The following is a 12,894-nucleotide window of genomic DNA, read 5'->3' as shown; positions in this document are numbered from 1 at the left end:
AAATTAGGAACTGGCCTTACTCATGGTGTCACGGATTTGCTGATGCAGGAAAATAAATCATCTGACCTGAGCAACTGAACTGTAAACACAATATTTATGAGGACAGTTTCCTTAAGCTTTTATCCACAATGGTTTTTTTTTTCTTTACCTTTAAAATAAGACAGAATATCCTGGAATTAAATTAAATTAAAATAATTACCGGCAACTGCAGAATTTTAGCAGAAAATGTGATCCAGGACAATCCCATCATATTCTCCCAGTTAGCAATTATACTGTAAAGGAGTAGGTTGAACAAGAGACTGTGTGTACCTGAAATGATTAGGATTACACATATCAATCGTCTTGTTTTTTTTGAAGAAATAAAGGTAACATCTAAAAAACGGTACATTCATGTACACTAAGTATCTTTAATTTTGTGACAAAAACTCCCAGTAAATGTTGCATGTAAAAATAGGTTAGGTTAAGATTAAGGAAGTTTTTGTAAAGTAAACTGTCTCTAGGGGTGTAAGAAAAAAACAAACAAACCAAAAAAAACAAAAACCTTCTGTGAGCAAAAGTGTAACAGGAACAAAAAAACCCCACCCAAACAAACAAAAACACCCAGAAGCTGTTGGTGCTGATATGGTTAAAGAAAACATTTCATGTAATGAGATCCATATGTTAGACAAAAATTTAAAAAAAAATGCTAATTTTGCAGAAGATCTAATGATCTGTCATTATTTTTACTTTCTCAGTTTTAATCTAATGACAGCAACAGTTTTGGTTGTATAGAACTGAAGAAAGCCCTTCTAATTGTTGACTCTTGCCTGCCACCTGCAGGTCTCTTGCTGGTATGCCTCGCCTCTCAGTGACAATAGATTTGTGCTCTCTGCGTTCAGTTTTTGCAGCCGTGTACCTTGGTAGCCCACTGTTCGCTCTGCTGTTCCAGTATTACCTGGTATGTCATCTAATAGAGTTATTACTGTTTCATATCAAACCCAGCAGCATCTTCAATATCCTTCATCAGGCGCCTGTGGCTCAGGTAGTAGAGCAGGTTGTCTACCAATCAGACTGATGGTTTGATCTCTAGTCCATATATCCTCAGGTAAGATACTGAACCCCAAGTTACCCCCACTGCATCCATCAAAGAGTGAGTTTGTGTGTGAATGTAAGAAAAAGTGCTTAGATGTAAAGGAAAAGGATTGTGTGAATGAGACTTGCAAATAGAAAGTGGTTTGAGTGCTCAAACTGAGTACAAAGGTTGTCACTCGGTTTACTTTCTAGCTGATATAATTATGTTATCTACATATTGCTAACTCAAGGCATCAACACCCTGCTGTATTTCAGATTGTAGTTAAATATTTTTATTTTGCAAACACAACATGGAGCCTCAAGATATAAATTCATCTTTTAAATTAATGCTTTATTAGGAGATTGGATGTATGCAACTGTATTCAAGATTCAAAGTGTTTATTGTCATGTGTCACAAGCAAAAAGGCATTTCTCTGTGCAATGAAATTCTTTCTTTGCTGTCCATCCACAGATGCCGATTAACATATACAATAGAAATAGAACATATAAATACAAATAGTACAAATAAATAAAGATAAGATAAGATAACCTTTATTAGTCCCACACGTGGGAAATTTGTTTTGTCACAGCAGGAAGTGGACAGTGCAAAAGTTATGAGGCAAAAATTAGAATACAATAAGAATAAATACAGTACACAGCTGTACAGAATAGAATAAAATAAAATACTATATACAGTAGAATAAAATAAAATAAATATACAATAAGATAAAAATAGAATACAAATACAAATACTATATACAACTGAGTAAAAATACAACGATGACAGAAAGGATTATTGCACTTAGTATTATTGCATATGTATGGATGTGTGTGTTTGTTCAGTTAAAGTCTTTGTTGTGGAGTCTGACAGCAGTGGGGAGGAAAGACCTGCGAAATCTCTCCGTCCCACACCGTGGGTGCCGCAGTCTCCCACTGAAGGAGCTGCTCAGTGCTGTCACAGTCTGCTGCATGGGGTGGGAGATGTTGTCCAACAGGGATGACAGCTTAGCCGCCGTTCTCCTGTCACTCACCACCTCCACTGGGTCCAGAGGGCATCCTAGAACAGAGCTGGCCCTTCGGATCACCCTGTTCAGTCTCTTCCTGTCCCCAGCAGAGATGCTGCCGCCCCAGCAGACCACGCCATAAAAGATAGCAGAAGCCACAACAGAGTCATAGAATTTCTTCAGGAGTGGGCCCTCCACTCCAAACGACCTGAGTCTCCGCAGCAGGTACAGCCTGCTCTGCCCTTTCCTGTAGAGGGCGTCTGAGTTATGAGTCCAGTCCAGTCTATTGTTCAGATGAACACCAAGGTACCTGTAGCTGTAGTCTGCAGCCGATGTTGCAGAATGAAGACAGAAAAGCAGACAAAATATGGAGATGTGAAACAGAGATGTGTGCAAAAGAGCTTTAGCTTAATATGCTGGCTTAATTTGCAGGATGACTTGATGTGCAAAAGATTTTTATTATTACTGTTCAAAAAAAGGTCAGCTGTTCAAGAGTCTGATGGCAGTGGGGAAGAAGGAGTTAGTGAGTCTGGATGTTGTGGATTTCACACTTCTGAACCTCCGCCCCGAGGGCAGAAGTGTGAACAGTCCGTGTTGGGGGTGTGTGGGGTCTTTGAGGATGGAGGCAGCTCACCTCTGGACTCTGCGATGGTAGATGCTCTGCAGAGAGGGCAGTGGAGTCTTGATGATCTTCTCCGCAGTTGTTATCACTCTCTGCAGGTGTTTGCGGTTCATAGCAGTAGTGCTGCCGTACCATGCAGTGATGCAGCTGGTCAGGGTGCTCTCCACAATGCAGCTGTAGAACCTGCTGAGGATCTTGGCCGACATACCAAATTTCCTCAGCCTCCCTAGGAAATACAGCCGCTGCTGAGCCTTCTTGATCAGCTGTGTGGTGTTCAGTGACCAGGTGAGGTCCTCAGAGATGTAGACACCCAGGTACCTAAAGCTGATCACCCTCTCCACTTCAAGGCCCTGGATTAACAGTGGCTGATGAGGCCTCCTCTTCTTCCTCGTGTCCACTATCATATAATGTAATTCCTGCACTTGTTACAAAGTGTGTATGATGCAAAATCTGAGCCCTCATGCAGGAATAACATTGAGTGACTATCAGAAATGCCAATTTTTAACTGGGTGCACAGTTCTCAGTATTTATACACTCAAAACTAACTATTTATGCCCAAAATAATGATTTCATGCAATTTAAGTACATGTAAATTTAGTAATTTTTTTCCATTGTTACAATGGAAAACGTTAAATTAAATGGAATCTGGGTGCTCTACCGGTCTTATTTGGATAGGTGGCGCTCTTATTTGAATTTGTGTTAACCTAGGTTAATTGCATAGTCTTTTAATAAATAATTTATTGTCATTCCTCTCCCATCGGTCTCAGTTACGTGACCAGGATCTCCCCTGTTCTGTGGAAAAAGAGAAGCAATTAAAGATTTAGCTACTCATTGCTCAGGCGTTGGAAACAAAGTGAAGAGTTTTATATAATCTGATTTTATTCGGTGTATTGTACAAGCAATCCCGCAAAAACTTTTAAACACTTGAAAAACTTAAAAAAAAAATGCTGTGTGACAGGAAAACACTTCGAGTAACGCAAAACATATTTTCGAAGGGCAGGTAACTTTAAAGAAACAAAAGCAGAAGTTTGACAGGGTAATCCATGCATAATGACTGTTGATGCATCGTTGTAAACCATACCACACCTTTGACTCAGTATTTTTCCTTTCTGTGTCATCAATGCAAAGAACACTCTTCAGTAAGTACAACTGTGATGTAGTCGCCCTTGCGTATTTCGACTGTATGTTGTCTGATGGTGATATATATATATATTTACAATGGAACATATTGGATATATCACTTCTATCTGACATATTTAGTTGTTATGTCTTCCAAAATATTCTTGTTTCATTTTTAATAACAATGATGTAACACCCATTCTACCTGCATTAGCTTTAACTTTGATATTTTAGGTATTGTGTCACCACAAACCTCAGTTCATGTGATTGAGATCTGGCAGCCAGGAGTGGACCAGCAATGGGCCGTCATTCTGTCATTCTGTATGTAGGACAGAAGTAAGTGTTGGCTGTCACAGAACTGGGCCAATAATAATTTAGCCATTTGGGACCTGAGTCTCCACGCCTCAGTTAACCCCAGGCCCCCCTGTGGGTACACTGGGGCGTTTCTTCATCTACCCAACATGACAGCCATCTGTTGTCTTTTCTGACGTCTCTCGATTGTTTTGACTAGAAATCGAAAGACAGGCTCGGCTACCTGCGGGGGGAGAAAGGGGAAGTTCTTGCGTCACACGCCCTTTGTCGTCGCCACATCATTTGATGCCTTCAGAAGCGCTTGAAGCTCGGATTTTCCCCCACTGAGTAAAAGCTAAACGCTTAGATTAGGAGTCAGCCTCTTAGAAATGTGCCTTTTGGGGGGGGTTTATCTATCCAAAGGATCTCCAGTGACGACAGCGTACCAACTCGATACGCGTTTGTAGTATAAACACTCTTTTTGTAAAGATATTACGTCGAGATTACCGACTGCACTTGAAAGCACCAAGTGGCAGGTTTCAGTCAGGGGAAAGCGGTTCCTCGTTTTGCTCTTTGTCTCTATTACATCCCTGCGTGTAGGATATATGCTGTCAATTTAGGACGTTAGACGGTCAAATTAACACCGTAGACAAACGTAGCTTAGTATCACACCGGTGTGATACACCTCTTAAAAATGCTCCAGTCTTTAGCCAGCAATTCCTGTGTGCGTTTGATACAGACTCACAAATCGACGTGGTATTTCGTCTCCCTGGTGGTGGGCTACCTCCTCTATCTCATATTCGGCGCAGTTGTTTTCTCATCGGTCGAGCTGCCCTACGAAGACCTCCTGCGGCAGGATCTGAGGACCATTAAGAAGCAGTTCCTCCAGGAAAATGACTGCCTCTCCGAGGAGCGGCTGGAGCAGTTTCTTAGGAAGGCGCTGGAGGCGAGCAATTACGGGGTATCCATCCTGAATAACGCATCGGCCAACTGGAACTGGGACTTCACCTCAGCGCTGTTTTTCGCCAGCACGGTGCTGTCCACCACAGGTAGGTCCTGGGCAGGCCGGGTGATGCTGCAGCCGAGCATGGCGCAGAATAGCGCAGAAAAGGAAAAGGCGCCTGACAAGGCCACACAAACGGGTCTTAGTACAAACGGGACTTTATATTTTGAAATATATAATCTTTGTGTTTTGCGTTTATGTTGACACCGGAAACCCCGTTTACACACATTAACCCACTCTAAAAGAGCAACCCTTGCTGCAACACACACACACACACACACACACACACACACACACACACACACACACACACACACACACACACACACACACACACACACCATATAAATCCAATCCATTATTATTATTAATATATATATATATATTTACAGCTAGCGATAGAAATTTAAATATCTTCTTCTAACAGCTATAGCTGGAGAAGCAGGCCTTAACCCTCCCAGACAGCCACACATATTCTGCTTTAGGCAAGTGCATCACACACGTGGTTTTCTGTCACTTTTTCCAAGGTGTAAGAAATAGCTTTGTTAAGTTAGAAGTTATGTATTTCTTTTCCCGGATAACTTCACAAAGGGCACGCCTGCCTTGCTGATCAGTCAGCGCACAGGAAGAACTTTAGCCTGACAGATTGGCAGCAGTGAGGTTACAACATACACGGTAGTAAAGGGACCCTGTGCCCCAGTTGCTTCCTAAATGGGAAAAAATGATCGCATTATCTTGTTTTAAGTCTCAACAGAACTGATGACTGTAAACAGGACCTGACTGAGGTCTGCGTTTTTGCCTGCGTGTCATTTTACCATTCAGTCTCAGACACTCCCTGTTATTGTTGGATATTTTCTGTTGCCTTTGTTACCTTACAAAAACACATTACTCAATAGATGTGCAGTGACAATTATGGTATTACCTAGGGCAGGTCTTATTCTGAAGTGATGTAGTTACACTGTAGCTGCTAACTAACAAGTGGAGGTGAACTATTTGGGATTTTTGTCACAAGGAAACAGTTTTATCACTTGCATGTTGTGAGGCGGTAGTCCTGTGTTTTCAGCCTCTTTTTTAGGTCTGGTATGTTTTCACACCAATGCAAGTTTAGAAAAGTGAGCACAAAGTTGTTCAGCATGACTTAAACTAGACCACAGATACTGATAAAGCTTAAGCAGACAGAAACATGGCTGCAGAGAAGGTGTAGGAATGACTGTATGCATACTAATATAAAGTGCAATTAAAATATAAATGCTGGAACTGGAATTTGCAAATCTCAATTCACAATAAAACACAGAAAAAATAAAATGTTTAAAAATGCATCATTTTAGGAAAAATGTTTGCTCATTTTGAATTTGGTTGCAGCAACATGTCTGCAAAAAGTCGCAAAGGTTCCATGTTTTCCACTGTTTAGCCTCCCCTCTTCTTTTAATATAAGTCTAAACATCTGGAGGAGACCAGCTGCAGAGACATACTTTTTTGGCATTTGTGGTGCTTTCCCAGATGTGCACAATGTCAGTTCCATAGTCACGGGTTCGCACCCCCATACCATCAGAGATGCAGGTTTTTGAACTGATCGCAAGCCAGATGGTCCCTCTCCTCTGTAATCCAGAGGATCCAGTATCCATGTTTTTTCTTTTGTTTTTGTTTTTAAACATAACATTTTTTTGTTACGTTTGTTACAAACTTACAAAATGAGATTTGGCTCAGACAGGACCTACTTTAACCTGAAAACTGTGCTCGCAGACAATGATTTCTGGAAGTGTTCCTGAGCAGATTCAGTGATTGTGACAACAAAATCATTCCTGTTTTTATTGCCGTTTCACCTGAGTGCTTGAAGATTATAGAAGTCTGCTACTGATTTGTAGCCTTGTCTCTTGCACACAGAGACTTCTTCAGACTCTTTTGATGACACTATGTACTGTGTAGATAATGAGATGTTTACAGTCGTCACAGTCTTACGTTTAGGAACATTATTCTGAGATTGTTCCACAGATTACAGATGCAGTTTCTTGCATCTTTACTTCTGAGAAACTGTGCCGCTATAAGATGCTCTTTTTATACCCAAGCATGTTACCTACCTGTTGCCAAATAATGTAATTAGTTGGAATAAAATACTACTCACTTTTCAGACTTTTGAGATCTGTTGCTGCTGTAAAAGTCAAAATTAGCTCATATATATACTTTTTTAAATGAAATTTAAAAAAAAAAAAGTTCAGTTATCTTAAATTTAGATTGAAGTCCAAGACAAACTGCATTAAAAAAAATAAAGGAAACTTGTTGCGTGCCACAAAATACTAAAAAAAGAAGTCGTAACTTTTATATCCTCCAAATGTTTGTTTTACTCAGTAACTGTGATGCAGGATGTTGCTGTTAGTTAAATTGAGCTCTCGTCCCATGAAATGCAAACAAGCTACAATCTTACAGTGCATTTACAGATCGCCTTTCATGGTAAATATTTGCGTGGTTCTTTCCTGCAGTCACACCTGACGTGGCAGGAGAAAGAACAACAGACTATGATTTATAGCAGTGATTACAGAAGCGTTGCAATCCTACATTATTCTGCAGCTTTTGATGGTCTTAATGTTTTTCCTCTGCAGGATATGGGCACACAGCACCACTCTCAGACGGCGGGAAGGCCTTCTGCATTATTTACTCCATGATCGGCATCCCCTTCACCCTTCTATTCCTCACTGCTGTGGTGCAACGGATCATGGTATTTAGCACACGGAGGCCGATCACGTACATCCACACACACTGGGGCCTGTCCAAGCCACTGGTGGCCATTGTTCATGCCACTGTGCTCGCCATGTTGGCCGTCTCTTGCTTCTTCCTTATCCCTGCTGCCATCTTCTCGGCGCTGGAAGAAAACTGGAACTTCCTGGAGTCCTTCTACTTCTGCTTCATTTCGCTCAGCACCATTGGCCTCGGAGACTACGTGCCCGGAGAGGCTGCCAATCAGAAGTTCAGGGAGCTCTACAAAGTGGGCATCACTGGTGAGTGTCGCTTTTGAGAGTGTTAGTAGCTAACTGTCCACTTTGATTCTTATCAGAGGTTTTTTAGTGATATTATATAACTAAATTATTCTGTAGATCTATTATTTTGGTCTAATCACTATTAAGAAAATACATTTTTGGATTACGGTATCGTTCTTAGTGCCTCTGATTCTCAAAATTACAACATCCTTCATAAACTAGGACCTGCTTTGTTTGCACTTAAAAACAGCACTCGCTTCCTAATTAAGCTATAAAGTGAGGAAAGAGCCTCAACAAGTCACACATAGTGTCAGAATGTGTAACATATGCTAAAGAGATTGTCTTTATTTGTTCAACTCTCATTTGGAAATAACAGCTGTAGAATACGGCCAGAGTTTGAGCTCATTATCACGGATGGATTAAATTGAGGGTGGTGTAAGGGATAAAACAGCAGATAATGCAGGGCAGCAACAGGACTAACACGTCAGAGGGTGAGACAGGAACTTATGCTGTTTAAATAGACCAGCAGATCAGGAGGGCGTGTTTGGTACGATGAAAGCAGAGCAGTGTTATGTGTGGGTGAGCCAGTTGCCTGCCCAAATTAGCTCACAGGCTTCACTTCATTTAAATTGCAAATGTGTCAGAACGAATGCTGTTATTTTTCCGATGTGAGAAAAATCACTTTTAGCGGGTTTTAATATGGCCAACTTTGATCTGCCTCTTTGTGACACAGTTAGCTGGGTCTATCTTTGACCTGTTTGTGAAAATTACACCATGCGCCGTGTTGTGAGTGGATGCATCAGAATTACAGGCAGGTAGGTTTTATGTCATCATCAAAGAAGGGCCATATACACGTGGTGTCTAGGATATAGCTTTTTCTACAGTAAAGTAGAAGTAATCACTGCCTTCTACTTGAGTCTGCACATCCAATTTCTTAAAACCTTCAGTTAAAATTGCCAGTTATATGCATGTTTTTTATGTGTTTAAAGCCATATTAGTTATTCTAATAAACAAGGTTAGAGCAGTTTTAAATCTGGACGATAACCTACTGGAGACAGCAGGAAGGTCTTGCCTGCATTTTCTGGTTGTCTTGTGCAGCATATTCTTAGCAGCACCGTTAAAGTTAAGAGTGCAAAAAAGTGAAACTCAGTTTAAACCCATAGAGTCTCATCAGGGAGTGCGTGCACACGAATGTCAAATGTTATTCCACTCGACTGTCTCCAGCATTTGTGATGTGGGTGTGTGGTCAGAGAGCCAGAGAGAGAGAGAAATAGACGTCAATTTGTAGGCACAATGTGCCAGTCTGTAGGAGGAGACGAGGCAGGAACAGAACGTGTCTGTTTGCATGAATGGCTCCAGACACATTCGTACAACTTCCTCTGTGAAGAATTACATGCATCGGAAGTGATATGACCATAACTGTGTTACCATTGTGATGTAAGTGGAACAACTAAAAAACAGCAGGCGTTTTGTTTAGTATATACTGAACAAACTACCTCATTTGCTAAAATCTCTTCAGTCTTGCCTTTGGGGTTAAGCAGCCACTCCTTCTGTGAGTTGCACTCGGGATTTGCACTATTCAGTGCATTCTGTATGTGTGCATTTAAACTGATAAAAACAGTAAAGAATAGCATTTCCTACAAATGCCAGGCTCTGTTTTGATATGGAAAAAACCACCAACTATCAGTGTTACACTATCCTTTCCATTTTCTCTTTGTTTCATTCTAAAGCATGCTCCATGTTTTTGTTAACATGGATGGTTTGCACTGCCCTCTTGTGTTGATCCATAAAACAACAGTGTTTATGAGTAAATCCACTGGGTTTGTATCAAGTAGCAAAACATCATCTGCAGCTACCATGCTGAAAAAATATGCTGCATTATAAATGATAAATATGCTGCAGGTATGAGATTAAGTCAGGCTTTAAACCTCTATTTAAATCCAGGGGAAGTGATTTCACATCAGGATTAAAGAAAATGCTTTTAATATGGTGTTAATTACACTAAGCACTGCAGATCATTACTCATATGCCTCCTAATCCTTATTTTTTTTGTCTCATCAGTCTACCTGATCTTGGGCCTCATAGTCATGCTAGTGGTGCTGGAGACCTTCTGTGAGCTGCAACAACTGAAGCAGCTCAGGAAAATGTTCTACCTGAAGAAGGAGAAGCCGGTCGACCGCCTCGCCATTTTGGAACACGATCAACTCTCCTTCACTACGGTGTCCAACAGCGGCACAACCCAGAGCCAGGACAAATCCCAGATGTTTGTTAGCGTCCCGACTCTGGCCTCTCCCAACGACGATCCTATGATCCAGTAAAATTCACTTATTAAGGGATTAAAAATGTAGAAGTGAGGCAGAGAGAATGAGTAGATCTTAGCTGTAGGCTTTGTTTAACACTCAGCCCTGCAAATTTTAGTCGTAAAAGAAAAAAAGAGAGATCAAGCAGATCTCAGATCAAGCAAACGTTTTCCTTTAGTGAACCACAATACTGACAATAGTGTTACGCAGCAGAGATTAAAATTATGTATATTAATAAGGCAGAAAATGAATATTGTAACAGTGGCTATAAATACAGAGGCAGTGATAAAAGAGAAAAAAACCTTCTGCTGTATTTCTGTCCTACAGACGCTCGGCACCATTGAAAGCTGCATTATTTATTGCATATTTAGGAATACTTTCAAAGTTAGGCTTTTTTGAATTTAGCTAAAATGCAGGACAAATCTCTGTTGTCTGTCTTAAAATAGTACATAAACATGTGTGCATCTTGTAAATAGAGATGCTTGACAGATATGTGGAATGTACATAATCAGGTTAATGTTTGAAAATGTAAATGTGACACCTCCAATTATTCCACGCCGTGAAGATGCTTCAAAGTGATGTTGATACATCTAAAAGGAAACTAATTATTTTAAGCTGTTTACTTGAAACGTGTCATCAGATTTTTATTTAAAAGTTGGTTTTTTTAAAAGTCAAATTAGATTATTGCTCGGCACAGTTTGTGGCGCTCCTCGCTGTTGAATTGGCTCCTGCTGAGTTTCAGGTTCCTGTTTTCGTTGCATATTATGTTTTTCACGATGGATTTATGAGGTTGACATCAGAATACATCCTGAGAACATGATCGTTTTGAGAAAGCTTTTTAAAAAAACAGGCTTTTTTTCCCCCACAGCGGACTTCCAATTAGAAACACTTTACAAGCATGTTGTTTCTCTTTTTAAGTCTGCTTGGGTCATCTTCATAGAGGTGTTAAATATTCCGGTCGCACTCCACATTGTCATATTACATCGGGAAAAACATTTGTGGATTTTCTCATGCTGCAGCTCTGTTTGGGAGTTGTTACTGTGTCAAGCACTATAATTTATTGATTCATCTGAATGGCTTAACATGTGCTAAAGTGTCTGAAAAGGGATGTGACGTTAGCCCGGTTCGAACAGAGAACTGCAGAGGGCTGACCCGTGGCATTTTACCTTCAACAAAGAGAGCTCAGTTTGCACAAGGACCCGAGTACAAGAATTCCTGAAAACCTTAGATTTTTAAAAAAAATTTTATTGGAAAGACTTTTTTTTTGTTCATGGATACTTCGTAAAACTTGAGAGTTGCTCTAAGCTAGAAAAGAACAGTGTTGAACAGCACATTTTTTAGCGTATGTACAAAGTTTGAATAAAGAAGTGTACGTTTTTGAATATTAAGTGGGGAAGGTTTACAAAATATTCTCGGTAATTAATTCAAGCAATTCATTTCTATACACGGTGCAATAGGAAAAGAGGAAATTATGAACTCCAGAGTAGGAGCGCAGCTAAATCCCAGTTTTTATCCATTGTCTCAGATTTAAATCGAATTAAGTGACTTTAAATGAGCGAGTTTTAGGACTGAGGGAAAGTGTTATGTCAGATACAGTAGTTTCATGGTCATCATCCGTCCTCTAATCTGTTTGGTGCAAACAGACGACCGCTCAAACAGTGACGCATGCTGCTGTAATGAAAAACCTCGTTTTCAATCACAGCACCTCCCGTTTCTCTGAACGGTGACACCGGTACAATCTGTTTTATGGAGATAAAGTTCTGACCTCGTCTTTCGCATCAGGTTACAGCTTTTCATCAGGTTTTGAATGTAATGTTTTTTAATGCCTTTTTTTTTTGCTACATGACATTTAAAGCCCTGTGAGAGTGCAGAAAAACTGACTCCTCTGCTGACTTTAAATTCAGTTTCATTTGTTTGGAACAGTGCATACAGGTGTCATGACCTGAAAGATTACGAGTTGGTTCACTGATCTGCAACAGTGTGTTCTGTAGATCAGTGGTTTTCTCTCTTTCTATTTTTATGCCAGTCTGGTCCTTCATGTGAACTGTGAAACACTGATCTTGTTCAGATTTCTTCAGGAGAAGAAGGAGAACTTGAAACTTGGGGGTTACTCGCCTTATTTTTACTGTAAGATGTTTAATTGCTTTGTAGACAGATTAAGCTAATTGATGCTAAGGCTTTGATCCTACATGTTATATCAAAGGCAAAGGCTATCAGGTGAGGTAGTTCTAGCTTTGATTCGGGAATAAACATCGTATGAAGGATTACAAATGGAAGTACACTGACGTTATTTATTCATGCTGAGAAATGGCATGTTTGGAGTATTTGTATTCATGAGTTTTTTGTACATATCTCTTCAGTGGTGGATGCTATAGATTTACATTTCTTGTTAAGTACTTTAGTGTTGCAAGACTACGATTGTCATGAATACCATTGTGTATCAAGGTTTTACATGAACTTCATTTCAGCATAGGAATAAGAAACAAATAAACTGTAAAAGTGTGTCTTAAATAAAGTGTTTGTTATTAATTAA

The 12,894-nt window shown here is 40.1% G+C and overlaps 2 protein-coding genes across 2 annotated transcripts; one reads left to right on the top strand and one right to left on the bottom strand.

Annotated features, from left to right (window-relative positions):
• Positions 1-1,586: 1,586 nt before the first annotated feature.
• Positions 1,587-4,137, bottom strand: LOC147316352 (uncharacterized). The gene is made up of 2 exons (XM_086258129.1): positions 2,689-4,137; positions 1,587-2,377 (listed from the first exon to the last, which is right to left on the bottom strand). The coding sequence occupies exons 1-2, from the start codon at positions 3,078-3,080 to the stop codon at positions 2,338-2,340; spliced, it is 432 nt and encodes a 143-aa protein (XP_086114255.1). The 5' UTR covers positions 3,081-4,137; the 3' UTR covers positions 1,587-2,337.
• A 350-nt stretch (positions 4,138-4,487) lies between these two features.
• Positions 4,488-12,894, top strand: kcnk1b (potassium channel, subfamily K, member 1b). The gene is made up of 3 exons (XM_086259781.1): positions 4,488-5,135; positions 7,687-8,082; positions 10,123-12,894. The coding sequence occupies exons 1-3, from the start codon at positions 4,781-4,783 to the stop codon at positions 10,377-10,379; spliced, it is 1,008 nt and encodes a 335-aa protein (XP_086115907.1). The 5' UTR covers positions 4,488-4,780; the 3' UTR covers positions 10,380-12,894.

The sequence above is a fragment of the Aulonocara sp. 'chitande type north' Nkhata Bay genome, linkage group LG13 (genome assembly GCF_057382095.1).
Source record: "Aulonocara sp. 'chitande type north' Nkhata Bay isolate Kocher_YH1m ecotype deep benthic linkage group LG13, A_spYH_male_GT1.1, whole genome shotgun sequence".
Lineage (NCBI taxonomy): Eukaryota > Metazoa > Chordata > Actinopteri > Cichliformes > Cichlidae > Aulonocara > Aulonocara sp. 'chitande type north' Nkhata Bay.
The sequence above is the reverse complement of the archived record's forward strand: the minus strand, read 5'-3'. Positions and strand labels throughout refer to the sequence as shown.

What these genes read in the sequence shown, in the direction of transcription:
- kcnk1b (XM_086259781.1), top strand. Translation starts at nt 4,781, where the DNA reads ATGCTCCAGTCTTTAGCCAGCAATTCCTGTGTGCGTTTGATACAGACT. An exon ending in CACGGTGCTGTCCACCACAG is followed by an intron (nt 5,136 to 7,686) that starts GTAGGTCCTGGG and finishes TTTCCTCTGCAG; the next exon opens with GATATGGGCACACAGCACCA. An exon ending in CTACAAAGTGGGCATCACTG is followed by an intron (nt 8,083 to 10,122) that starts GTGAGTGTCGCT and finishes TTGTCTCATCAG; the next exon opens with TCTACCTGATCTTGGGCCTC.
- LOC147316352 (XM_086258129.1), bottom strand. Translation starts at nt 3,080, where the DNA reads ATGATAGTGGACACGAGGAAGAAGAGGAGGCCTCATCAGCCACTGTTA. An exon ending in TACCATCGCAGAGTCCAGAG is followed by an intron (nt 2,378 to 2,688) that starts GTGAGCTGCCTC and finishes CATCGGCTGCAG; the next exon opens with ACTACAGCTACAGGTACCTT.